At 45.3% G+C, this 27993-nt stretch overlaps 1 protein-coding gene across 7 annotated transcripts; it reads right to left on the bottom strand.

Moving 5' to 3' along the window:
- Nucleotides 1-74: 74 nt before the first annotated feature.
- On the bottom strand, nucleotides 75-27823 carry LOC125721719 (CMP-N-acetylneuraminate-beta-galactosamide-alpha-2,3-sialyltransferase 4-like). Of its 7 annotated transcripts, none has more exons than XM_048997724.1 (12): nucleotides 27660-27822; nucleotides 27279-27362; nucleotides 9394-9466; nucleotides 9207-9276; nucleotides 8886-8966; nucleotides 8375-8472; nucleotides 8088-8151; nucleotides 7232-7327; nucleotides 6327-6516; nucleotides 5971-6114; nucleotides 1924-2076; nucleotides 75-1773 (listed from the first exon to the last, which is right to left on the bottom strand). In XM_048997724.1, the coding sequence occupies exons 3-12, from the start codon at nucleotides 9419-9421 to the stop codon at nucleotides 1684-1686; spliced, it is 1014 nt and encodes a 337-aa protein (XP_048853681.1). In that variant the 5' UTR covers nucleotides 9422-9466; nucleotides 27279-27362; nucleotides 27660-27822; the 3' UTR covers nucleotides 75-1683. The 7 variants fall into 7 exon arrangements, with proteins under 7 accessions (XP_048853681.1, XP_048853676.1, XP_048853677.1 ...); XM_048997719.1 differs by having other exon boundaries at nucleotides 9394-9590; nucleotides 27275-27362; nucleotides 27660-27821; XM_048997720.1 differs by having other exon boundaries at nucleotides 9394-9470; nucleotides 27660-27821.
- Nucleotides 27824-27993: the final 170 nt, after the last annotated feature.

Here is a 27993-nt window from a genome sequence, read left to right as displayed (position 1 = left end):
CATCCGCATCCTCGGAAGTCCCGGACTAGTCCCGCATGGTGTGCGAGCTGCCGGGTGTGTTTTCCTGTCCTGAACTTTCCTGTCGTCCCTAAAGTCACACCTCCCCCATGGACTCTGACCCGACCCGGCCACCGGGGCTGTTCTGCAGTACAGCCCGGCTGAGGGAGCCAGGATACCGTCTCTCCACAGCCGACTGCATGAGTTCAGGAATCGGCCAGTCACACTGCTGATATTTCTTGTTCAAAATGGTTTCTCAGGTGGGGGGGGGGGGGGTCAGAACAGCTGTGGGGGCTGTTTTTAGGGTATCAGAAAGGGATGGGTCTCAACCCCATACACACACTGTGGCTATCAAAGGGGGCTCAATCTGTCAGGGATAACATCTGCAAAAATAAAATACCGATCCTTAATGCGGATGCCAGCCGGCGGCGCTGTGATCTTTGTGAATTTGTCGCCCTCTACTGGACTGCCACCGCCAGTCTCCGTAATCAGTCCGCTTCTGCCTGTGGATGTTTTACTTGTGTGGATTTGATCTCTGTACCGCTGCAGCTCACCCTCGCAGCCATGTGCCAATTGTACAAACGAACCTTCTTTGTTTTTCCTCGACTCGGTTTGCATGCCAGGATAACGGGTGAATCATGAAGTGTAAATATGCTGTAAATTGTAGTCAGTTTTTAAAATGTTTCAAATATAATGGGGGGAAAAAAAATAAAAATTTTCCTACACTCTAGTAACACGCACACATTTCTGTTCATATCTGTGAACGCACAGCTTTTGCACGCCACCAGTTTTTCATGGGTATGTCGCCCCCTAGTGTCTAACATCTGAACTTCAAGTTCAATTTTCACCTTGTCCAAATTATGACCCACACTCAGTTTTGGCATTTAAAATATTTTGTATTGAGACGTGCCAGTGTCATAGGTCCCATCTTTACAACAAGACATTTGCTAGGCGAACATCAGGACATGAACTCTGGCTCAAGGGCCGACACTCTTCATATTTGCCATCCATTTAGATATTACGTGGGGGCGGCATGGTGGTGCAGTGGTTAGCACCTCACACCTCTGGGACCCAGGTTCGAGTTTCCGCCTGGGTCACATGTGTGTGGAGTTTGCATGTTCTCCCCATGTCGTCATGGGGTTTCCTCCGGGTACTCCGGTATCCCCCCACAGTCTAAAAACATCCTGAGGCTAATTGGAGTTGCTAAGTTGCCCGTAGGTGTGCATGTGTGAGTGTGCCCTGCGATGGGCTGGCCCCCCATCCTGGGTTGTTCCTTGCCTCATGCCCAATGCTTCCGGGATAGGCTCCGGACCCTCCACAACCCAGTAGGATAAGCGGTTTGGAAAATGGATGGATGGATAGATATTAGGTTGCCCCTAGTGGTCACTCTGCAACACTGCAGCTTTGCCAGCTTTATTCTCTGGGTAGTGTGGGTACCATCTGGTGGGGTACCAGGAAGGGCTTTTGTTCAATGGCAGCTCCAGTTCACCAGTGATAAGCAGAGGAGGACAACCCATAATATCCTGGGAGCGGGATGTCTGCCCTTCTTGATGGGGGGGTGGGGGGGGGGCTTCAGAGAATACACATAGTCCTGCACCTATTCATAATTTAGCGAAGAAAACATTTTCAGAAACGTCCTTCGTGGCGACACTGAAACGACGCGGGGCCGTCAAGGTGGTGTCCTCGTCATCGGTGGGGACGCAGGGACAGGACGACCCCGGAATCTTCCAGCCACTTCAGGACCTCCGCCTCGTGTGTGAGATTGTGGTACGAATCCTGCAAAGGCAGCAGAAAAAACAAAAAACGACCCGAGGTCGAGCGAGCGGCGATTCCGGTGAAGGCCAGCAAACAGCCGGACATCTGTATCCTAAATTAAAATCCTGAGCTTCCTGTGCGGGAACAGGAACCGAAGTGCGGCAAACTCACGGTCATGGATTTCATGGTGTCTTCGCCATAGTAGTGGATGGGCAGGTCCTGATCCTTTGCCGTCGGATACCCGAAGCCCACCAGGTGGACCGCGTCACAGTAATTCAGGGCCACAAAGACAGCTAGAATCCCGGTGGTGGGGTGCACAGGGTTCTGCGCACAGGAGGGCAGAGACGCTGGTGAGTAAGTAATTAGGAAGCAGCACCGGGATGCCCCGACGTGAAACATATCAGTACAATCATTAACATGCACCCCCCAATGGGTCTGGTTTTGCTTGCCTGAGTAGGTGTGTGGGGGGGGTGAATTTTGATCTATAACCTTATGATCTATAACTCAAAACAGTTAAAAACTGAGAAACCACTAGACAGAGACAAAGAACTTGTTCACAGCCAGATGTCCCAACTAACCCTTCACCTACACAAATATGGCTGACAACAGCCAATCAGATTTCCGCAGGTTATAATTACTCTTGTACAAGACTAAATGAAATTCTGCGTTATCGTGCAATATTCCCGCCACTGTTCAGGACTGTAAAGAGACACTGGACAATGTTCTTGGACATGCCCTGTTTGCACATAATGAGCTATTGATCAGCAAAACAACATCCGATTCTCATCAGACATGCTATGTGTAGTTGGTACGACACGCTGATGCAACTCTCTAAATGACATAAAAATCCCCCCAAAAGGGGGCTTTATTACTCAAGATAGCTTATAACTCGGAACCAACTGGACATACAAAGATTACATTTTCTATGCGTGTTTGCAGGCAAGATGCTCCAACAAATCCTGTAATAAACATTCATCTGTTCATCGAGCACGGCTGAGAACAGCCAATCAGATTTCAGCAGGCTATAATTACCGCTGTATATGACTGAGAACCGTGAAAGTCGGAATAATGATGCAATAATCCTTCTGCTACTCATGCCGGAAAAGAGACACAGCCCATAGTCTGTAGGCCCTTATACAGTAATGTCGATATTATAAAGCCATACGTACACAAGGTGCCTCCAGCCTCCATACTTAATACATGTTCATTTACAGACATTCTAATGGAACGTTTGATTTTAATGTGACCAAAGAATCCATAGTGCTTGTACCTCGTTAATCACTGCATACAACTGTATTTATTATTTCTTATTTAGAATGCATATAATTACATTATTGGCCACTGGTATCACTGTTTTTGTTATTTGATTTATTTTGTTTGGCATAAATTGCTACGTTTTGGAGTCGCATTCCCCTAACCTTATTTTTCCATTGGATATGTGTATTTTACTATAGCGATTCATTTTTTTTTTTAGTAATACATTAGTTGCATTGTAGCAGGGCTGACTATTGAATGTATCCTGGATAGTTAATATTTGTAAACAGGGAAGGAAACCCTGTTTTTGTAAGTTATTTTTAGAAGACATTTTTTTAGAAGAGTGTTTTCACACGTGGCTTTGACTTAAAATTACCATTATATCGATCATTTCAAGTGAGATCTAAATCTACAACCTATTTGGCAAGTGGCTCTAAAAGCAGAAAATGTTAACATTTTTAAATTAAAATCAAACTCCCCGTTAAAACCGAACTGGCTTGATTTTAGCTAAAGAAAGGCCGATACACATTTTTTTCAGTTCAACTTGACCTGCTCGTCCGATACTTCCGTCTGCCTCGCCCCTCATTAACCTCGTGTGAAATCCTTATTGTTTATCTGCTGTTCCGCGTTTCCGTCATCAAGTCCTGTGTATTTCAGTCCGCGTTCAAGTACGTTTCCCCAGATCTGTCATTAACGTTTGTCAATAAAACCCCGGTTTAGGATTCTCGTCCCCCGAATCTGCTTCCCCGCTCTCTTCCCCTGTCTCCCGACCGGTCTACCCCCTACTGTCATGTTTGTGTATATGTATGGTCGGTTGATGGCCTGTTTTTCGCTGGTACTCGTGACTAGTGACATGGTATATTGCAACAGCAATAAAGGGTTTTCATCATCATCATAATAAACATGATACATATACAGGTCCTTCTCAAAAAATTAGCATATTGTGAAAAAGTTCATTATTTTCTGTAATGTACTGATAAACATTAGACTTTCATATATTTTAGATTCATTACACACAACTGAAGTAGTTCAAGCCTTTTATTGTTTTAATATTGATGATTTTGGCATACAGCTCATGAAAACCCAAAATTCCTCAAAAAATCTAAAAAAATTAGCATATTTCATCCGACCAATAAAAGAAAAGTGTTTTTAATACCAAAAAAGTCAACCTTCAAATAATTATGTTCAGTTATGCACTCAATACTTGGTCGGGAATCCTTTTGCAGAAATGACTGCTTCAATGCGGCGTGGCATGGAGGCAATCAGCCTGTGGCACTGCTGAGGTGTTATGGAGGTCCAGGATGCTTCGATAGCGGCCTTAAGCTCATCCAGAGTGTTGGGTCTTGCATCTCTCAACTTTCTCTTCACAATATCCCACAGATTCTCTATGGGGTTCAGGTCAGGAGAGTTGGCAGGCCAATTGAGCACAGTAATACCATGGTCAGTAAACCATTTACCAGTGGTTTTGGCACTGTGAGCAGGTGCCAGGTCGTGCTGAAAAATTAAATCTTCATCTCCATAAAGCTTTTCAGCAGATGGAAGCATGAAGTGCTCCAAAATCTCCTGATAGCTAGCTGCATTGACCCTGCCCTTGATAAAACACAGTGGACCAACACCAGCAGCTGACATGGCACCCCAGACCATCACTGACTGTGGGTACTTGACACTGGACTTCAGGCGTTTTGGCATTTCCCTCTCCACAGTCTTCCTCCAGACTCTGGCACCTTGATTTCCGAATGACATGCAAAATTTGCTTTCATCCGAAAAAAGTACTTTTGGGCCACTGAGCAACAGTCCAGTGCTGCTTCTCTGTAGCCCAGGTCAGGCGCTTCTGCCGCTGTTTCTGGTTCAAAAGTGGCTTGACCTGGGGAATGCGGCACCTGTAGCCCATTTCCTGCACACGCCTGTACACGGTGGCTCTGGATGTTTCTACTCCAGACTCAGTCCACTGCTTCCGCAGGTCCCCCAAGGTCTGGAATCGGTCCTTCTCCACAATCTTCCTCAGCGTCCGGTCACCTCTTCTCGTTGTGCGGTGTTTTCTGCCACACTTTTTCCTTCCCTCAGAGGTGCCTTGACACAGCACTCTGGGAACAGCCTATTCGTTCAGAAATTTCTTTCTGTGACTTACCCTCTTGCTTGAGGGTGTCAATGATGGCCTTCTGGCCAGCAGTCAGGTCGCCAGTCTTACCCATGATTGTGGTTTTGAGTAATGAACCAGGCTGGGAGTTTTTAAAAGCCTCAGGAATCTTTTGCAGGTGTTTAGAGTTAATTAGTTGATTCAGATGATTAGGTTATTAGCTCGTTTAGAGAACCTTTTCATGATATGCAAATTTTTTGCGATTTTGGAATTTGGAATTTTGGGTTTTCATGAGCTGTATGCCAAAATCATCAATATTAAAACAATAAAAGGCTTGAACTACTTCAGTTGTGTGTAATGAATCTAAAATATATGAAAGTCTAATGTTTATCAGTACATTACAGAAAATAATGAACTTTTCACAATATGCAAATTTTTTGAGAAGGACCTGTATTTATATTTTACATATTAATGTTTTTAGACTAGTAAATACAGATGAAAAACTGTATGGCAAAAAATCTGTAATTAGGCTCCTAGAAACATACATAATACACCTGGTTTGTACATCTTGTTTTAAGCGTTTTTAAGGCATTACCCCACCATTTTTCTTCCACTGGCAACAGCATCACTTACACTTCGTTGCAACAGGAACCCTTCTTGTATCACAAGCTGTGGCAAGCGCGCAAAATTCCGAGCTGTGTGACGTCGCATCCATCCAATCTCCTATTCGAGCTACACATCTCGGAACAAACATGGCCGCCTCCATGAACATTTTTTTTCATACAACTTGCGTTGTCTTGCACAATTGCGTGAGCTTCGTTCCGTGGGCTTTTCCACTCCACATATAACTCGGAACCTACTGGACATACACGCCGGAATGCCCTCACCTGCTTGCTCATGGGATCCACGGTGAGGGGGATATGCAGCAGGTGTTTGGCGGTGCTGCGCAGGAAGAATGGGTCCAGGATGCGGATCTGACTGGTCTTGCCAAACCAGAACTGGGGCGGCGGTTTCCAGAACCCCTTCTGATCCTGTGGCGAGATTGGCGGCTTTGTAAGACACGTGCTTGAGGTCCTGCGGTTAACTGGGAAGCCCTGGTGCGTTTCACCATAACAGGAAATCGCCAGCCTGCTCAACTGAACCCTGAAGACAGCAGTCATGCCAGAAGGTCGCGTCTATTCAGCAGCGGCTAAACTCCGTCAAGTATATAAAGGTTAGCAATGGTGGCCAGCGGACACAGTACCCTCTTCTCGTCGTAGAGGATCCCCTTTAGCCAGAGTATGTCTTGTTTCTTGAATGGCACCAGCACCATGACCGTGTCAGGCTCGTTGTCCACGCTGGGGTCCGGGGAGGCCGACTCCGGGTAAAAGAAGCGTACGGTGGTCTTGTTCCCCACGTCTTCCTCGTACCCCCTCACAGGGCCATTGTTCAGCCTGGGTGTTGGGTCAGAAACGCAAAAGAATAAAATTCAGATGGTTCCTGTGTTTGTTAGCTTGTAAACACACTGGAAAAAAAAGGGTCTCACCATTTTCTAACCCTCGTCTTAGGAAAAAAAATCCACTCGGCTCATCATCTGGAAATAGTCTGACTACAGACTCCTGCGTACAGAATAATAGTCTTCCCTTTAAGTAGCTGTCCGGGCTGCCTTACAAGCTGATCAAGGAGTCACGACCACTAATACAGTCTGTTGAAGCACAGAATTAGCCTTAAGGCTACCAGTCTGAACCACCAGAGAGTAACCAATAAAATTATTTCAATAATTTAAAAAATGTATGCCACTCAAAAGACTGTGCTGCAGATTTCATTAGGACAGAGGATAAGGTTTACTGCAGCGGAAATCTGTTACAAAACCAGCCTGTACCGGAAAGTGCCAAGGAGGGGCAGGGACGGATTACGGACCGGGCCAGCGGGGCCGCTGCCCAGGGGCCCTTGGGGTGCAGGGGGCCCGTGGGGCCCCTAGCCCAAAACAATTTGCAACGCTTATCAACAATGTATTTTCGTTTGTCTATTTTAGAGGGCCTACATTCTTTGATCCTCTGCCTACAAGGGAGAGGAACGTTTTGCCCAGGGGCCCACACAACCCATAATCCGTCCCTGAGGAGGGGCTGCGAATGCTGGAAACCAAGTCCACCTACTGAACTGCATTACCTGATCACTACATCGTACTTGTTGATAGTACCCCCTAGAGAGCTGTTCTTCAATGCAAACCCATTTCCAACGACGACGCAGGTCCTGCAATCCAGGCTGCAGAAATAACCCAAAACAAACACAAACTTAACAGCCTGTCACACTGTTCCTAGGAAAAACCCCTTAAACGTTTATGCTTAAGGCATGTCTAACAGAAGCTTCATGAAACTTCATAAAAGCTTTGCTGTAGTTTCTGACCCCACTAGATTGTGCTCTCTGTTCAAAAAAGGGCACAAAGCATGCCCCAAAGCAGGCCAAGAGCGCCATCTAGTGGGGAGAGAAAATAAAGCAAATGGTTCATGAAGCTTCAATTGGCCGTCACTACAATATACTACAGCAGTGCACTGTAATTTAGATTAATCACTTTTGTGTATTGAAAACCTGATGAAGACCCTGGCACTTCAGACTAGTGTTCCTCCAGTGACTGAACAAATTCACAGCTCTGAGCGGCATTAAAAGTGTAAATCCCCAGACTGAGGTAGGAACGCCCCCAATGCAGAACATCAAACGCCATGCTCTCGAGCACGCCAGTGCATCGTGGGCCGTGAGCTCGAGATGGGCGACAGGATGTGAAGAGAGTGCTAACAGGAAGACGGAGCTAAGAGCTGCTTCCTAGACAGTTTCCGAGTAAACTGTCGCCTGCTTCAGCGACTGTAAAATGGAAATGCCCTCTTCGCATTTTCTAATCCATGAAGGCTGGCCCTCGACACTGCAGAGAATATCATGGCGAAGTCTGTCAGTTCGAGGCCCACAAGAAGCTCGACCACTGTGGGAAAGGCGATCACAAAAGGTGGCTCTTTCGGAGTGCTTGTCTCACCTTTGGACACTCTCCGGCATGTCGAAGTTGGACATGACGGCCAGAACCTTCAGGATAAGCATCTCTGCAAGAAACGCAAGGGCATAACCTGATTCCCAAGCACTCAGGTCAGACATCTGTATGCCATATCACATATGTCAGACTTACCACTGTTCCACAAGGGGCATCACCGTCAACTAGAGAACATTTAAAGCCCACTGCTGACTCAGGAGACTCTTTGGGGTGAAACGTCTACAGAGCACGTCGGCTGAAGCAGCCAGTGAACACAGGAATGAGAAGGAACATACCACTATCCTTAACGCCGTAGGGAAGGGGACAACTGGAAGGGTACCGATTCCAGAAGAGGTTGTTCAGCCTCAGGAAGAGCCGCCTGTTCCTGCTCACGCTGCGTTTGCAAGAACAGTGCGATGTTTTTAGATATACAGATACACAGATACAGGCCAGATATAGAGAGGGGGGTGTTGTCAGTATCTGGGCTCAACGTCGGATGAAAAGCGCCACGGTCGACTGTTTCTGCACATTTCGTTAACGATGTAGTCGTGCATCATGCATCGTAAAAGCATCGCAAGTCATGGCCACCCGGGGCACCATCTTCTGAAGGGGCACCGAAATAACAAACCCTACGCAACCCCTCCCCCATCCAGCACTGATCACACACAAGCAGTCGTGAGGAACGCTACTTGTGTTTATTCATTATTTATTTGGCCGATACTTTTATGCAAAAGATCTTCCTGGTTAAATAAGATAAACATGCGGTGTGTGCGTGTTGGGGAGGGGGGGGGGGCATGGGGTACTGACTTGAAGCTTAGGCTGTCCCATCTCCTGGAGAGGTCACACAGGGTTCTGTTCGAGGCTGGGGTCTGGCTGGTGATTCCGTAGCTGTGAGGAAAGCGAAATGATAGTCGTAAGAGTTAAAGGGACCTGCCATACCTACGACCACGGTGACTGAGCGTCAAAGCGACTGACTGTAACCGGGCTCCGAAACAACCCTAACCCTAACCCTAACCCAGAGATGGAATTACAGATTTAGCACCGTCTGGTTGGTCCGCCTCATGAGCAAAGTTGGTCCTGCTTGTATTCTGGTCCAACAGGTGGGACCAATGCAGAGCGGCGACTCACCCCAGGAACACGACGAGGCAGCAGTAGGAGAGCATTAGGAGGAGCAGTGGAAGCACTATAACGGTCCACGCTGGGGAAGAGAGGAGCACAGCTTTCATACCACGGGAATTTCCAACCAGTTTCGGAAAGCATTCTTCGTTTACATATGTGGAGTCACAGCATAGGTGCTGGGATGAGAAGGTCTTACTTTTCGCAGACTTGAGGGACATCATCATGAACTTCTCCGGGCTTTCATCTTCAAACTGTGCATTTTCAACTCTCTAGCTGGACAGAGGGAGGACAATGAGCTCCATCTGTTGTCGGAATGGCGTGGACCACCATGCCTTCACTTTCCAAGTGGCGGGACGCCGGACAGATTCCGCGAGTGGTATTACCAGGAACACTCTCCATGTTATAACCAGTGAGGACCGGGTTAAACCAGTTAGTGACTGGCAGATCGTTCATAATGCTACCTAATCAGGACGTCCGAGCTCAGCTACAGCCGTGGGCACCGTGCTCGACTCTGCCAATAGTGTGTAGCTCACTGCAAGAGAGCTGACCAAGCTGCCGTTCTCCACAAGCCATGAAGAGGGAACCACCATAAGCAGGACGGACATACAGTGCAAAGGCAGTGCGCGCAGTGCTAAACACCACACTGCCCCCAGCTGCCCACCACTGGAATAATACTGTTTATACCTGTGCACATCTGCATCACTGCCACTTTCAGCAAGTAAGCAGGGCCCTGTCAGTGTGGATACGACTGAGGAAAGGCCCGGGTACGAGTTAGATATTTTGCATTGGAAAACCACCATTAAATATGTCAGTCAGTTCCGAATAAGAATGCAAAACTTTGGGTAGAAAAAATATTTGTTCACAGCACATTATCTGCGTGTTTCCGAATAATATATTCAGGTGCATCTCTACTATGTACATCATTCCGAAGACTGTAATCTCTTTTCTCTCGTGAACGATGCACTGTGGGTCCAAGAGGAAAGTTATTTAATTTCACTATGTCCTGTGCAAGGATGAGATGACAATCAAACTTCGCTTGACTTGACGGTAAACATCAACACACAAATAAAACTGCAGAGAGAGTATTGCAGAAGACAATAGAGTATTGCAGAAGGCAATAGAGTATTGCAGAAGGCAATAGAGTATTGTAAATTAACAGGGGGTAAATATGCAAATTAGTAGCATAGAAAGATTCCAGTGCTATCGGTTGTAGAGATGAGATGCTTGGGGTGGGGAGTGGCACGTTGGGGGGGTGGGGAGACGGCAGCAAGCAGGAAGGATCCCCAGTAGCATCAGAAACTCGAGTCTTGAATGTCTTCTGAGGAATTGGGAAGCCATTAAACCCGTCTGATGGGATAACACCCTGTTCCCAAAAAATTCACCTGAAGCCATTAACAAGGCTTGACAAGGATGGTCCATGTCTACAAGAGCATCAGAGCACCAAGATGGGTCAGTGGCCAAGAGGGAGTGTTAGAGTGTATCTGTGTATTTTATCATATTATTATCCTCCTATATGTGTACGTGCAACCCTTAACAACTAACCCATGGCCCAGAAAGGGTTGCAGACAAGATGTCCTCACAGGGGCCTACCAGATTGTGAAGCAGGAATAAGAGACCTTGAGAAAGGAAACAGATTCTGTCAACATAGCAGGGGACCCACCTTGAGATATGTAATGCTTTGTATTAACCCTGTTCCACGGAGGCCTCACACAGCATTGACTAGTTTAAAGACAAGACCCATGCAACCCCTCCCCTACCCTATAAATAAAGAAGCCAGGGGACTGTCCTGGGTGACACTCAACAGAGGCGCAGATACTGTCTGTTGCACCTGAAGTGGGCACCCTTGCGCAAGTAAAACAGAAAGACGTGTGCTGTCTCGATTATTCCTGGGTCCTAGAAGTGGAAGTGTGTGAGTGGTAAGCTGCGGCGCTACCTCACACAGGAGATTGTAGGAGTGAAAGCTACGGCGCTTTCTCCTAACAGGGAGTGACATCAGCGAACGTCGCACCAATCTGCTTCAGCAAGGGGATTAAATTCATTCTTCTACTGTTTTGTATATTGTCAGCATTTTGATCGCGTGCATGACAAAAATATTAAGACCACTAACAACATTTGCAGGCAACACCTTTTTTTTTCTTGTGGGGACCAAAATAACACTCCCCACAATGTCAGAAAAAGCAGTTTTTTTAATCACACTGAAGGGACATTTGGTCCCCACAATGTAACACACACATCATCCATCCACTTATGCTAGTCACGTATTCTGAGTTTCCGTCTTCAGCTTGGCAAGTGATCTACAGGCCGCAAAAGGTTACAGGAAACGGGGGGGGGGGGGGGGGGGGGTGAGACAGGTATCTGGCATAGCTAGCGAAGTGTCTCACATGCACACATGCCTGATAAAACCAAGAGAGAGGGGATGAAAGTAAAAAAAGTATGAGAAATTGATCAAGGAAATCCATGTTACAAATTTATCACTTGTTAGACCACAAAACCCCAACAACATAATTTATGGTCTCGTCCTGCTGTGAATGGACGAGGCTGGGAAGACTGGGGAACCCTCCTGTCCTTGAACAGGAATTTATTTGCTCCTGAAAGAGCACTTCTCTCCTTCTTAGCAGGTGGGGCAGGTGATCGACCGAAAGATTAGATAGAACGTTATTGACCTCCCATCGGCCTCGTTTGCTTACAGCTGCAGAAATGGGATATGCATCAGCAGACGGCACACAGGCAAATTCAGCTTCACTTTCAGGTTAATATATGAGGAAGAAAAAACAAAACGACGACGGGCAGCGGTCAGTGCCGCCCTTTAAAAGCCAAAGCTACACATTCAAACACGCTTCCAATCTCCGGGTGAACTAGGCACGAGAACGGAGAGGCACATCTGTCAGGGCAAGGACACCAAACCATAATTACAGGATGCATCAGCGAATGCATCACTGGTGGTACCCGTGTGTACGGCACACGCTCCGCTGCACATGTGGCCAAATGCAAACTAGAAACCCCCTTGCACCTTACTTATTGGTAAGGTTGCCGGACTCCCCAGGAAAAGTATTTCAGGTGCCAGGTGTGCACATATGCACATACTCGGCACACAGGCCGGGCGATGCTGGCCATCTGTTAACAACTTCACCGCGTGATGACTAATATAAACCCAGAATTCCAGACTAAGTGTCAACCTGTTTGAAGAAGAAGAAAGAATCTCTTCTAGAATGCTCATCCCCTACATGAAACCGAGAAGCCATCGTGCAGCTCTGAAAACCCCCCATCACCCACACTGAGTAAGAATCATAAACCCCCCCCCCCCCTCTAAATCAGGGCTGATAAAGAGTTTTTACAAGAAACTAATTATATTGATGTTTTAATTGTAAGTTACACCAATTGAATTGTTTTGATGTTGGGTGTTGACTCCCCACACCCACCCCTCACCACAAAAAAAAAAATAACTTGTTGGATGGATAACAAGTATGACTCCACCCTTCCCTCAATCTGTAGTACACTTTCAGATTCAGAATACTTTATTAGTCGCTGATGAAATTATCCGGCTACAGTTGCTCCAGGACAGTAAGAAATTAAGAAAGTAGAACAAGTTAAAATACCGATATTAAATAATACAATATACAAAAAATGATAAAATACTACAAATAGCTGATAGGGTATAAATACAGTTGTTGCAGTGTATACCTGTGTTTATGTGGAGACGTTGCACAGAGAGATTGCCACAGGCAGGAATGATTTCCTGTGTCGTTCTGTGGTGCATTTTGGGTAATCTTAGTCTCTCGCTGACCGTGCTCCTGTGACTGGTCAGCACCTCATGGAGTGGGTGGGAGGTATTGTCCAGCATTGTCCTGAACTTGGACAACATCCGCCTCTCCAACGCCACCTTTAGAGGGTCCAGCTCCGTCCCCACAACGTTACTGGCCTTGCGGATCAGTCTGTTGAGTCTGTTGGCATCCGCTACCCAGCATGCAACAGCGTAGAGTTTGGCCCTGGTATGTAGTCATGAATATGTTACATTGTGGGTAGGGTTAGGTGGTGCCGGTGACAGATCAAATCTGATTGATGGGCCCAAGATTTTCATGGGGGGGCATTTTTGGGGTAGCAGCACACGTTGGACTGGGCGGCTTGGAATAAAACCAGATTTTTATATATCACTCCATTTACTCCAATGGACCTTTTTTTTTTTTTTTACAGCAATGGTGCATCATGGAGCCTCTCGATATCAAATATAAGCAGCGAGGGATTTCTGATGGACTTTTACTTTTACAGAGTAAAAGTTGAAAAATGATCAAATTAACACGTGCATTACAGCCTGTTAGCGCATTTTCCATTTTCCAAAACGCTTATTCTACTGGGTCGCGGGGGGTCCGGAACCTATCCCAGAAGCAGTGGGCACAAGGCAGGGAGCAACCCAGGATGGGGGGGCCAGCCCATCACAGGTTACATTCAGTACATACACCTACGGGCAATTTAGCAACTCTGCATGTTTTTGGACTGTGGGGGGAAACCGGAGTACCGGAGGAAACGGCCCACGACGACATCGGGAGAACATGCAAACTCCGCACACATGTGACCCAGGCGGGGACTCGAACCCGGGTCCGAGAAGTGTGAGGCGACAGTGCTAACCGCTGCGCCACCGATTCGGGAATCACGAGATGGGCTGAAATGGAGAATGGCTGAAATTCGGGAAGCTGAAATGGAGCTGAAATTCTAACCAGAAAACGTGGTTTGCGCAGTTTCGATGGCATACCACAGCGGCACTGGCACCATGCACGAAGCATTTAGAGAGGAAACACGCGGGCGCTATTCTGAGCCGCCAGAATAAGCAAAACCACCACTACTGTTGTCTGTTCATATTATTAAATTACCGTTAGTATGGGGAGCCTCTTTTGTCCTTGTAGCCGCTAAATACACTCATTATTAAAGCCATAAAGTTATCTGCCTGCTACCTTAGAGTCTCCACTGAATAAGTGTTTGAGAAAACGTTTAGGCGACAGACTGGGCTTATTCTATGTTGTTTGATGGTGCCAGTGTGTGCGCCGTATCTGCCGTGCCCCGATAACCAAATGTGTTAAGCATACGGATATACGTACTGAATTTATACAGATTACTATAACTTTTGGCTTCATTAATATTTTAGACATACTACGAAACGTAAGCGTGAATAGTGTCAAAAAGCCGGTGTCCATTATCTGTAGCCCTGCAATGACATATATAGTTTGCCCTTGTCAAAATAAAATTTATTTAAATAAAATGAGATTAATGGTTTAGATTAATCAACCAATCGGTAAAACAGTCGATAGATTAATTGGCAGAAAAATAATCATTAGTGCATTATCGACAGCCCTAATTCAAGTTCAGATAAACACATCGAAATTCGTTTTCTGATATTCAGGTAATGAAAATCAAGTTCAGGTTAACACATTCAATTTCAGGTAAATACTTTCAAATTCAGTTTGTGGTGAGTCTGATTTGATGCCGTAATTCGGATTCAATAAGGCAGCCTTGACCTAAAACCCTTTCACTCCATCATGTCTATACCAAGAGCTTTTTTTGATGTTCATAACATTGCTCTTAAAACAGAAGGTGAATGTTCATGAACAAAAAAAAATCTAAATCTAAAACAGATTTGTCATATGGCTCCAAAAATAGAAGTGTGTCAGGTTGATAATTTGAGGCGGGAAAAGGGGGAAATTATTTTTTTAGCGACTAGAAGACAACAGGGTTTTTTTTAAATAAAAGAAACAGTTGGGGAAAAGCGCCGAAACAACACGAACACGAGGGGTCCAAAACAAACTGGAAAAACATACTAAACTTAAGACCATTAACTAATCACACAAAGGAACTAAGAGATCATGGGAAATAGAACTAGAAAAGAGACCAAGCAGAGCAACATAACATATACGCTTAACACAATGACTGACTGGGAAAAAGAACAAAGGCAGACAATTCAATACAATGATAATGAGGATTAACAACAGGCAGGTGTGAATCACCAAAAACAACCAATTAGCAAGACAATGGCACAATAAGACACAGGTGAAATAACTTATAATTAGGGGGCAGCATGTGGCTTTGCGGCTCCTTGAGCAAGACCCTTAACCCCCAGCTCCCTGGGCGCCGCTACCGGCAGCAGCCCTTCGCGGTCAACTTACTCCACAAAGAGCAAGTTGAGGGAGGCGTAAAGATAATTTCCCTACAGGGGATCAATAAAGTATCAATTATTAATTATTATTATTAATTATTAACAAGACCAAGAACCAGGGAACCTAACGAATATTAAGGCTCCACAGCTCTAGGGAAGACTAGAAATATAAGGTTACAAAGAACACGACAAAACAAGGCACAACAAGGTAAATCAAAAGCGGAGAGCAAAAGCTACAAAACCAAACATGGAGGAAAAGCTGACATTACTTACGTTACAGTGATAGGTGGGTTTACGGTCTCAGGGGACACGCTCAACCCACTGAGCCATGCGGTGCTCCGGTAACAGGGAAAACATACTAGGGACTTTGGGGCACACTTGGGCGAGAGACAGGGAACACCTACTGGTCAAACGGGGAGGAGACACGAAGGGCAGGCTTAGTCAGGTGCTGACCCTGACAAAGTCTGCATAACTTTTCAACAAAATAAGACATTCAAAGTTACGATATAGAGTACAGGAAGATCGTACAGGAAACGTCCACTTCCCAACGATGACTAAATGGCCCCAAATAACTATCTTCAGTTACGCCCTCTTTTAATGCAGCTATTTATAATCGTTTATAATTTATATATTATATATAGGCCTATATTATAATTTATAATCGTTTGCGTCTCAAATTATGGGGTGCCAAGTGTCAGGCGCACGTTTTCGTGCACAAATTACATTTTGTGCCCTAAAAAGCATTATTCAATTACGAAATCAATGAATGCCTCGCTACATTTTGTCCACCGAAAGACTCCACTTACATTTCACTTTCTTTCCTCCACAGAAATCAAAAGGGGCGTTTCAGTTTGTGCACTGAACTGATGGTAACATTTCATATTTCGTGCAACCTGCACGGTTTATCAAACGGGGGCTCCGTTTCTCATCGCTTTTTGTTTCCCTGGGTCTATTTTTACTGGAACTGAAACCCCCGAAGGCTCCAGGCGGGCTGCCCCTCATCGCCAGCGGGCTGATAAGCAACAGATCAGCAGCCATGGTCAGAAAAGCCACTTCCAATCATTCAGAAGTGATCAAAATGTCCATATTATCACCATATAAGTAAAACTGCATTTAAATTGGATATTAAAACGGCAGGCAGTGAATTTAACCTACATTTTAAATTTCAACTAAAGCACTCGCAGAGAGCATTCATATATGTCAGAAAGTGGTAAGAACAGCTATATGGTTTCTGCATCGTACACCTATCGAAAAAAAAAATAACAGCGTAGAGGTTTGCTACCGCTGCATATATTTCAATAGTATCGATTGTTTTTCTTCTGTACAAAACTACGTAGCTAAAGTGCCCAGATACGAACACCTCAGAACTGATACATTTTAACGCCACTGGTACTTGGTCGACATGGAAAAACGCCACACCACGGAAAAACGGCCAAGCTGCAGGCTTCTTGGAAAGTCAGAAAATATAGTATGCCTCGTTTTTTTTGTGGAATTTGCTCAGAAGAAATGTTTCCGAAGCTAAACGGCTGCTGTTTACAGTCATACACCACACAGGTTCGCCTTATCTATCGCTTTCATTGACCGTTTCTGTGACTCATCAAAAATTTGGTGATTCACCAGTGAACATTTCCAAGTTTACTGTTAACTAGCAGGGCAGTGTCATGGTCGCTGACCATCAAAATGCTGAACGTTGGTCAATAAACCTATTCACTGCCTATTTCTGTATTTATCTCTAAAGTTGCGCACTATCTTGTGCCACTCCAATTGTACTGTTCATTGCGGCTTTTGTGAGACTTTAACACAAGCGTTTCACTCACATGCACATTGCAGAATGTCAAATGACGCAAAAAATAAAGTAGGAAGATTGACACTTTCATCTGTGGTCAGTTTGACAGTGGCAGTCAGTGGCGGTCTAATGCAGTGTTTCTCAAACCGGTTCTCAGAGACACCCAGACGGTCCACGTTTTTTACGCTCTCTCAATTCCCTGGGAGTTGGGATTGAACAAAATCGTGGACCAACTGGGGGGGGGGGTCCCCAATGACCAGTTTGAGAGACAACGGCCTAATGGTTAGGGGAGTGTGTTTTTGGTCGAAAGATTGCTGGTACAAATTCCTGACCAGTATGGTACCACTGCCCTCTGGGTAATAAGTAACAGCCACTGACATATGCGTTAAAGACAGAGGACGCGTTTCATAGTTGTGCTGTGGTGTGTCAACACTGACAGTTAAACAAACAGAAAAGTAATAATTTACGAGCTTATGACAGTCTTTTTATTTCGCTTAAATCAATAAAATAAAATAGAGAAACAGACCTTTTTGGCAGGCTATTGACACTCACCTCATGTCGCGCGCACTCTCGTGCTTACGGCGCAAAAGCACCTTAAAGGGTAGTACACGGAAAAGTGCTGCATTCTGCACACATACAGACACGTATGCACCAAAGTGTGACCTTCATGATGAGAGTCAAGATGAGTCATGAGAGCAAAGCCGGTGACCGTACATTGCAAAACATCCTGTTTCACAACGCACACATCGTGAGTTCTCTCTAAATCTGGGGTCACCAACCTTTTTGAAACTGAGAGCTACTTCACGGGTACTAAGCCATACGAAGGGCTCCCAGTTTGAAACGCCCTCCTGAACTTCATGTATAATAAACATGTTTTAATGCTTTTTAGAAAAAAAAATATATATCGTCATTTTCAAATCAATATCAATGCAAATGTGATTAAAGAAGAATTGCGACAGGATAAAATTTAATTCTAGACGGCGCTCAATGGTGAGTTGTGCTATTTTTAGAACAGAATGTGCTCCTTGGGGGGCGTCCTGGTGCCCGCGGGCACCATGTTGGTGTCCCCGGCACTAAATTATGTTTGATTTCACAGTCAAATTGAGCACGCAGATGAAACCGTGGCACAGCAAGTGCTCACCCACACAAAATTTAAGTAAACTATTAATTAGCAAGAGCACGATAACGTCATTTATGGAAATCAGCCGTGGTTTCTGGCGTGGCCCCGATCCTGTTGGTGGGGGGCAGTAATTCCCCCCGTGATATCATCCCAAAACTGACCTTGGCCACAGAGTACATATTGATATAAGTATTATATACTGTGCTATAGAGAAGAGCAACCAAACATGCCCAGAAATGAGGAACCTGGGGGTGTCCCCACCATTTGAAAGTTCCCTGATCCTTGTTCTTATTTTCGCGATATTAGCCGGTGACAGTCATGAATGGAACTATTAGTGCAATCTGAAAGGAGCAAGATGAATACATCATTCCAGAACACTGTATTCTGTATGGGTGAGGAACCGGCAGACAAAGAGTGTGTGCTGCTGTCAGGCCTCACAGGGGAGTCGGGCATCTTCTTGCCAAGCAATTGGGTGAAAAACTAGTACCTGCCCCCAAACAAGTGCATAAAAGAAAGTTGTTGAAATTACTGAAAACTCTGAAGCACTGTCAGCTCAACAAACAAATTTAAAAAGTGATACATTTGCCTGACACTGCACGGCACTCACACAGCCGCTAAGACACTGGCCTGTGCAGCCACACTTATGGCGTCATCGACAGCTAACTGTAGCACATATGTGCTTGACAGCATTTTAGCACTTTATAGCAACAATTTCCAGTGCTGCCTAACTGTCTGCACATGTGCACTCACTACTGGTGTAACGGATCTGAAACCAAGACCAAAACCACAAATACAACAGCTGCGATCTCATGTCGTAGTTCTGGAAGATGGTACCATGATATCTGCCCCCCCCCCCCCCTCCCCGAACCCCAACTACAAACCATGCCGCTGCAGCCTGTTCAGTTCCCAATTACGTCACTAATGCTACAATAAACATTTTTCATTTTTAACACTATAACACATGTAAATCGCAAAATTATTATTATTATTATTATAAGTTAGGGTAAGCCGTATGCTTTGTAAATTTTACACCTTTCATCTATTTTATTGTTTTCCAACTGAGTGCGTCACTTGACTGTTTTGAACCTAGGTTCATTAGCTCCAGGTGAACAGCAGAGGAGAAGCTGGAGAGGGTGAGCAATCCGATTGAAGAATATGGGGTAGAAAGGTTTAGAGCAAAAGATCAAAGGAAAGGAAAGCGACAGGCAACCTCACCCAAGTCTAGAAGTCAACAAGAAATCGAGCGCCTAGTTAAAGAGAAAAGGGAACTGAGGACACAGTGTACAAAAGGGTCAATAATAGAGAGGGTGGGAATCGACCGCCTGCAAGTGGGGCTAAAATAATGTCTGGCAAGATTACAGAGGGCATAAGAAGGAGGACAAGGTGAGAACATCTTCCTACGAGGATCCATGCAGAGTTCACAAAGCAAATGAGAAGAACGCTTCAGGTATTGAAGAAAGAACTTGAGGATCCTTTGTAAACAACATACACAGACAATCAGGGACATAAGCAGAGGAAACTATAGGGAAAATGTTTCTTCACCATTGTTGCACAAAGGATGACAACCTACCCGAAAGACAATAACTAAATTGATATCTCTGTACAGAAAGCCAGTATATCAGGTTTTTCAAGATTAGAACATTCTTTCCAATGCTTTTGGAAATGTCCCGCATGCTATCCTCTGGACAGCCTTTGTGTGCCTCTGTGTGCCGGTGACCATCGTAAATCGGGCCAGAAGTTTCCGAGCCAAATAAAAAATAAAAAATTTGCAAGACGAGCAATTCCGAAAATCTTTCAAAACCTTGTTTTTGAAAATTCTGTCACGACATCAAAACGCGGCAGGACCTCGATGCAGGCTGTGTTCCGGCAGACCCTACATGGCGGTGTTTATTCGGGCAAACGGGGTAGGTTCGCAAACGGTGACACGCAACAGCGGCTGAACTGGGAGCACAAGGCTAGGAGGCGTTAATATATCTGACTAACAAGGGAGCAAACACAAGGCAGCTGTGAGTGGAGGGCAGGAATGAGAGGTATGACTAACGAGCCTCAGGTAGTTTAGAGCCACGTCTGAGGTGAAACGAGGGCATCAGACGGGTGGAAGCAGGCTGGATGTGACAAAATCACATTTGTTAAAATGTCCTATTCAGTTCACATTCTTGTCTTATTCATGTCGCCATTTGAAATAACAAAAGGGACACATGTACAGTGTTTTACAGAAAATAAGACTGAATTCACCTTAAAATGTCAAATGCAGGGGCGGCATGGTGGTGCAGTGGTTAGTACTGTTGCCTCACACCTCTGGGACCCGGGTTCGAGTTACATGTGTGTGGAGTTTGCATGTTCTCCCCATGTCGTCGTGGGGTTTCCTCCGGATACTCCGATTTCCCTCCAAAGTCATGCTGAGGCTAATTGGAGTTGCTAAATTGCCCGTAGGTGTGCATGCGTGAGTGAATGGTGTGTGAGTGTGCTCTGCGATGGGCTGCCCCCCCCATCCTGGGTTATTCCCTGCCACGTGCCCATTGCTTCCGGGATAGGCTCCGGACCCCCCGCGACCCAGTAGGATAAGCGGTTTAGAATGGATGGATGTCAAATGCTGCATCCACAAAAGAATGTGAAATATTAAATATTTTATCCACCTAAAAAATTATTTCATTTTAAAATTTCAGATGAAATTCATTACTGAGAGGGACATTCCGCTGAAAAATTCCCAAATAATCTTTCGCAAATTATGAAAAAGATTGCTTACATAAACATTACTGTACTGCAGTATAGGATTGTATTTCATTCCACATATATTTTCCTATATATTGTCATATTTTTATGAAAATTACTGGTTATGCCAGTTGACACAACCCATTTACACCACCTGACCATTTTGGTTCCACAGTCAAAGGACACTGCTTGTTGAAGAAACTGCATGTATAAAAAATATATAAAAAAAACATCTAAAAACAGGAACTGTGAATTCATGTCTTCTATTGTGATTTCAGTTAAGAAAAATATCTAGCAACAACAAATCAGGATAGAAACCTGTCTGTCTGTCCGTTGGTCTGTCTGTCCGTGTCCCTGTCTGCCTGTCCGTTTGTCTGTCTGTCTGTGTGTCCGTGTCCCTGTCTGTCTGTCCGTTTGTCTGTCTGTGTCCCTGTCTGTCCGTGTCCCTGTCTGCCTGTCCGTTTGTCTGTCTGTCTGTGTCCCTGTCTGCCTGTCCGTTTGTCTGTCTGTGTCCCTGTCTGTCCGTGTCCCTGTCTGCCTGTCCGTTTGTCTGTCTGTCTGTGTGTCCGTGTCTGTCTGTCTGTGTCCCTGTCTGCCTGTCCGTGTGTCCGTGTCTGCCTGTCCGTTTGTCTGTCTGTCTGTGTCCCTGTCTGCCTGTCCGTTTGTCTGTCTGTGTCCCTGTCTGCCTGTCCGTTTGTCTGTCTGTGTCCCTGTCTGCCTGTCCATTTGTCTGTCTGTGTGTCCGTGTCCCTGTCTGTCTGTGTCCCTGTCTGCCTGTCCGTTTGTCTGTCTGTCTGTGTATCCGTGTCCCTGTCTGTCTGTGTCCCTGTCTGTGTCCCTGTCTGCCTGTCCGTTTCTCTGTCTGTCTGTGTGTCCCTGTCTGCCTGTCCGTTTCTCTGTCTGTCTGTGTGTCCGTGTCCCTGTCTGCCTGTCCGTTTGTCTGTCTGTCTGTGTCCATGTCAGGGGTATTCAAATCACGGTCCTTAAGGTCCAAGTACTGCTGATTTTCTAAACTTTCCCTTGCCTATGAGTCAGGTGTGAAGCCTTTGGCCGATCAGAATCAGTAAATATTAAACAAACTATGCGGAACACCTGAAAACACGGTGTATTAGGATGAATTCGCGGATGATTACGTCACCCACGTGATATGGAATTAATCCTTTTACTGTAATATTCTGGGAGGTTGTGACTGTGGATTGATTCGGATCGTGTGGGGACTGATCATCCTGAAATTCAGATCAATCGTCTATGATTCACCCCAAATGTTACTAAACATGTTATTGTTTACCGATCCCCCGTAAAACCTGTTTCGCCATAAATAACCTGGGCTCATAAAAGAAGCCAAGGTGTTTATCTTGGTTCCCGGGAGACAGGAGGGGTCGGTATACGGCACCTAAAATAGCACCTAATATACGGCACCTAAAATTATCGCAAGCAACATCACTCGGACAAAAGGGGGAATTGGATAACACCTTGCCCTGGGGGGAAGGGGTGAGCCTGGCCAGCTCGTCCCCTGCCCACACGCAGCACCCAATTTAGTATAAAGGATGGGGGAAAACTCAGTACTGACCGGAGCTCAGCCGTGGGATAGAGCGCGCATCGCCCGGCACTTTCTCGGGACTCACGTGTTGGTCTCCTGCCAGGACTGAAAGGGGCTCCCCAGTCCGTGTGTGAAGGTGGGTGATGATGGCACGCCCGAGTGTAAATAGTTTGGCAGCTGCTTTTGCGTTCAATTGATCATGGGGATTAATTATCACCACTTGTGATAATAGTTCGCATTGTCTATATTTTTATTGCTTCTTTCCTATATATATTTTCGTATGATTTATACTATTCTATATCTCTGGTGGTATAAGGTTATTGTCATGACCTGCTCGTCGGCTCCTCATGTGTGCCACGCCCCCTGATTACCCGCGTGTGCTTCCCTGATTGTCTCCAGCCCCGTCTGATTACGTTGCTTAGTCCTGTTGTATTTAAGTCCTGGTCTTACCTGTTTCCCTTGTCTGTCATTGATGTTGTCAGTGTCAGTGCTCGGTTTTCCGTCCTGCCCTCAGAATAAACCCCGTTGTTCCCCGAATTCTGCCTGCCTGCTTGCTCCTTGCTTGCGCGCTCGCCTGCCTGTGCGATCAGCCGTTCGCCCAGCGATCGCAACCAGCACGTAACGTGACAGTTATCTTGCGTTGTTTTTAATTGATATTGATTTTGATTTTAATACGAGGTTATCTTGTATTACTTGTATTAAAGTGTTTTTGAGTGAACCTAAGCGTGCCTGTTTGTTCCTTCGAGAGCCCTATATCCCTCTCTCATCCATTTTAAGACACACGGCTTGGATTTGGAATCGAAGTCCAGATTGGAAGAACCCTGGTCTTTGTGTTTCTGCTCGTCTGAGGTCCTGTTTACGCTTGGTCTTAAAATGCGTCTTGGGCAATCGGATCGCAAGTGGATAGCACTAATTACAAGAGTATAAGGCCACCAAGGTGCATCGTGATCCAAACACTCAAACCACTTGCGGAGGTGTTCGGGGGACATTTTTTGTCTTCTCAGCTGGCCCCTGCCAAACAAATATGGTGCTAGTCTGGTGACAGAGAGTGACGTCACATCTCTGTGCAGGGCCATCTGACCTTCTAGCAGAAGTGACGTAGGCAGTAACAAAATCTGAACACAAGTTGTTAGCCGGACACCTTGCAGACGCATAATAAATCCTTGCAGACACATGATACACTATACGGACAAAAGAATGGAGACACCTGCCCATTACACCTACAGGAACTTCTATGACATTTTAAGTTCTAAATCCATAGGCATCAGTATGGAGTTGGTCTGCCTTTTTTTTGGCTATAACATCTGCCACTTTTCTATGAAAGCTTTGCACAAGTTAATGGAGTGTGTCTGTGGGAATGTTTGCCCATTCATCCAGACGAGCATTTGTGAGGTCAGGCACTGACGTTAGATATGAAGGCCTGGCACGCAATCTCCCTTCTAGTTCATCCTGAAGGTGTTTGACGGGGTTGAGGTCAGGGTTCTGTGCCGGCCAGTCAAGTTCTCACTTCTCACATCAAACTCACTTGACCATGTCTTTATGGACCTGGCTTTGTGCACTGGGGCACAGTCATGCTGGAACAGATACAGGCCTTCCTTCCCCAAACTGCTCCCACAAATTTAGAAGCATAGAATTGTTCAAACTGTCTTGGTATGCTGAAGCATTAAGAATTCCCTTCACTGGAACTAAGGGGCCCAGCCCAACCCCTGAAAAACAAGCCCATGCCATTACCCTCCCCCACCAAACTTTACAGATGGTACAATGCAGTCAGGCAGGTAACGTTCTCCTGGCATCCGCCAAATATCAGACTGCCAACGGTGATTTATTACTCCACAAAATGCGTTGCCACTGCCCCAGAATCCAGTGGCAGCATGCTTTACACCACTGCATCTGACGCTTGGCACTGCACTTGGTGATGTGAGGTTTGCATGCAGCTGCTCAGCCATGGAAGCCCATTCCATGAAGCTCTTCAGATTATATATATATATGTGTGTGTGTGTATGTGTGTGTGTGTATAAAAATATATATCATATATACAGTCATATGAAAAAGAAAGTAAACCCTATTTCAGTTCCAAGGTTTTACATATCAGGACATAAAAAAATCATCTGGTCCTTAGCAGGTCTTAAAATTAGGTTAATACTACATCAGATGAACAACACATGACATATTACACCGTGTCATTAGTTATTTAGTAATTTTACAAAAACCAAGACAAAATGCAGACGCGGTGCGTGAAAAATTAAGTACCCCCCCTTACTGCTTCCATAGGAATTAAGAGGATAAGTAGCAGCCAGGTGCTGCCAATCAAACACATTTGATTAACTGATCATCAGCAAGTGTGACCTCCTCTATAACAGCTAGTTTTGGCAGTTTGCGGGTCCAGAGCCTTTGGCTGTGTGGTAACATAATTTGGGAAGGGTTATGAGGCCATTTCCAATCAATATGAAGTCTATCATTCTACAGTGAGAAAGATTATACGCAAGTGGGAAACATTCAAGCCGGTCTTCCCAAGAGAGGATTTCCCCACAAATTCACCCCAAGGTCAGACCATGCAACGCTCAGAGAAAATGCAAAAAAAAAAAGAACCCAAGAGCTACATCTCAGACTGCACAGGCCTCAGTTAGCATGTTAAATGTTAAATTTCAAGATAGTACAACTAAAAAAGACAAAACAAGTATGGCTTGTTCGGAAGGGTTGCTTCTTCTCTCCAAAAATAACACGCCAGCACGCCTTCGATTTGTAAACTTGTGTCTGAGCAAAGCTGACTTCTGGAACAATGTCCTTTGGACAGAAGCGACCAAAGTAGAGATGTTTGGTTATAATGCACAGCGGCACGTCTGGCAAAAACCAATCAGCATATTAGGACAAACACCTTAAACAGACGGTCAAGCACAGTGGTGGAGGGGTGATGATTTGAGCTTATTTTGCAAGCGCAAGACCTGGGCACCTTGCAGTTATTGAGTCGACCATGAACTGCTCTGTATACCAAAGTATTGCAGAGTCAAATGTCAGGCCATCTGTCCGACAGCCAAAGCTTGGATGAAACTGGGTCATGCAGTGTCTCCACTTTGGCTACACTTTCGTTTTATATATATATATAATATATATATATGTGTGTGTGTGTGTCTGTGTATGAGAGAGAGAGAAATGGTCCATATTGCTCAGCCTTCTCATACTGACACCTTCAGTTATTTCTTTTGCTAGATGTTTTACAAAGGTTTACGACTGAAACAATCCTTCCCATGGGCGTCGTGAGGTCCGATCACTCGTGGCTACAGCCCCGAGTACTTTAAGCTGAGCGCCAAGTGTTTTAGCCCCGATGTCAATTATCCTCCTTCAAAAAAAATAAATAAATCAAAAATCAGGCCCCAGGCAAACCTGAAACTGTTCATTTCAACAGCCAGAAACTCCTCTGGTCCTTGGTGTACAAAGTGCACCGGGGACACGTTGGATTACGAGCTCGTCATAGGAGAGTAATCAGTCAGCGGGCTTACTCTAATCCTAACTGAGAAAGGATATTTGCTTGGTGCATGAAGGAGTGGATCAAATGTAAATACATGGTCCACAAAAGAGAAAGAAAATACGGATTAGGCTATTTTATTTTCCGAAAGGAAGCATTATAGAAAGCAGAGCATCGCTCCTCGGCGACACTGTGTCACATGACCTTTTCCAGCATATCAGACCATGTCACCACTTCCTGTTTTTCCTTTGCTGCTCTCGCACGTATAACTGGCCTTCGATGGCCAACCCAGGGATGTCATTGTCCCCTTGTAGGGAATTTGGGGGGGGGGGGGGGTTCCATCTGTGCTAACATATTTGCAAAAGGGGTTTTCTAATGATAAATGAACCTTTTAAAATGATTAACTTGCATTAGCAAATACAGCATTCCATTGGAACAAAGGACTGACTGTCCCTGATAATGGGCCTCTGTACGCCTGGGTCGATGCACATCACAGCCATTGCCAGCTGTGATAGTGGCAACTCTTACAACCTTTCAAGTAAGAGAAACTGATTTGGATGTTTTTAATATGCATCGAATTACTGTACACTGAACACTGGAGGTTCCACTTGCAGTAAGTCAGTCATCATGTCTGGCAACTACTACATCCTTTGAAGTGTGACAAAGGTTTAGTAGGCTATATGTCTGAAGTCCTTTTTAAAGATTTATTTAATTATACTTTAACAGGCAATTGTTTATTCTTCTTCCGAGTGACCTTTTGGAGGAACTTTGTCTGTTAGAAAATCGTAGCGAAAAGGCTCCAGTATTAATCCCTCGTTCGTACTGAATGCACTTTATAGACGATCCCTCACACAGGATTGGGCTTCTAACGATACTTGATCGACTTCGCAGAAAACGACGTTGCACGACGACAGTTTTTTTAAAAATGAACATATGAGTCATTATACTATGTGGTAGTAGAATCGGTATACTCCTCTGAAACAAAAATGTTAGTTTAGTTATTTTTGATGGGGTCATTTCTAAGATATAAGAAAGGCCAAGCCGAATATCCAGCTAATATCCAATATAAAACCAATTTCACCACGCTCGAAGAGCTTTCCAGGCAATATCACCGGTGTGTATGGAGATCGTCGGTAGTTATTTATACGACTTTAACACAATTTCAGCGCCCCTCTGACACACCTCTATTTAAACTAAAAGCACACACTTCTGCCGCGGTTTTCGTGTGAAGATGGTCGTATATAGATCAGCGTTAACCCAGGTCTTACTTTAAAACCCAAAGCGTGAAACCTTATTCTCACTCAGCGCCGCTACTCACCGGAGACTCGCTCCGCTTCCCAGTTACTTGCGTCTTCTGCGAATTTCAGGGCAGACGGACATATAGTTGTTCTTTCTGCCAATGCTAAAGTCAGGAAGGTGTTGTTTTATCATTTTGTGCTCAAATTACTTACGACTGTTTTTTAAGACACCCTGCGTTCATTCAAAATATAGAATTTAGAGAAACAAGCTCCCCTTTTTGTCTGTCAATCTCTTGCAGGGGCACCTGTCCGTGCCCTCCTCATGCCTTACCGGTAAACGCTAGAGATATGCGCACTTCCGGACCCCCCCGCACCGCCAAATAGAATGAGCGGTTGCAGAAGATGGGTGGATGGAGATATCCGCGCGTCTCTTGCAATCGCGTATGGTGACATGGACTTACCGCTATAAGCATTTCAGTGAAGAAGCTCCATCGGTTTGCAGATGTTTGCTCTGCAGCTGCTGCCTGTGCGAATGGGAGTGAGATTGAAAGCGCGTCTGCAGCCTGTACGGGCGTCCCACCCCCCACGCCCAAGTAGCGGAATGTTGCGGACACATCACACACACGAAACGGCTCCATATGGTTTTCCGTGTCACCCAACACTCATTCCACACATGCGCCACCCGAAACGGAATTTTCTTAAAGGATGCATTTATATTTACGCATCGGCGTAGGAGGAACTTTAGTATTGGGGGGGGTTCAACTTAATAATTTAAATGATCTATGTTTTATTATT

Source organism: Brienomyrus brachyistius, unplaced genomic scaffold, assembly GCF_023856365.1.
Source record: "Brienomyrus brachyistius isolate T26 unplaced genomic scaffold, BBRACH_0.4 scaffold35, whole genome shotgun sequence".
NCBI lineage: Eukaryota > Metazoa > Chordata > Actinopteri > Osteoglossiformes > Mormyridae > Brienomyrus > Brienomyrus brachyistius.
This window is presented reverse-complemented; position numbering and strand designations above follow the sequence as displayed.

Coding starts and splice junctions, on each gene's coding strand:
- LOC125721719 (XM_048997718.1), bottom strand. Junction 7,328..8,087: donor ATGCCGGAGAGTGTCCAAAG/GTGAGACAAGCA, acceptor TTATTTCTGCAG/CCTGGATTGCAGGACCTGCG. Junction 2,077..5,970: donor TGGATCCCATGAGCAAGCAG/GTGAGGGCATTC, acceptor TCCTGTGCGCAG/AACCCTGTGCACCCCACCAC.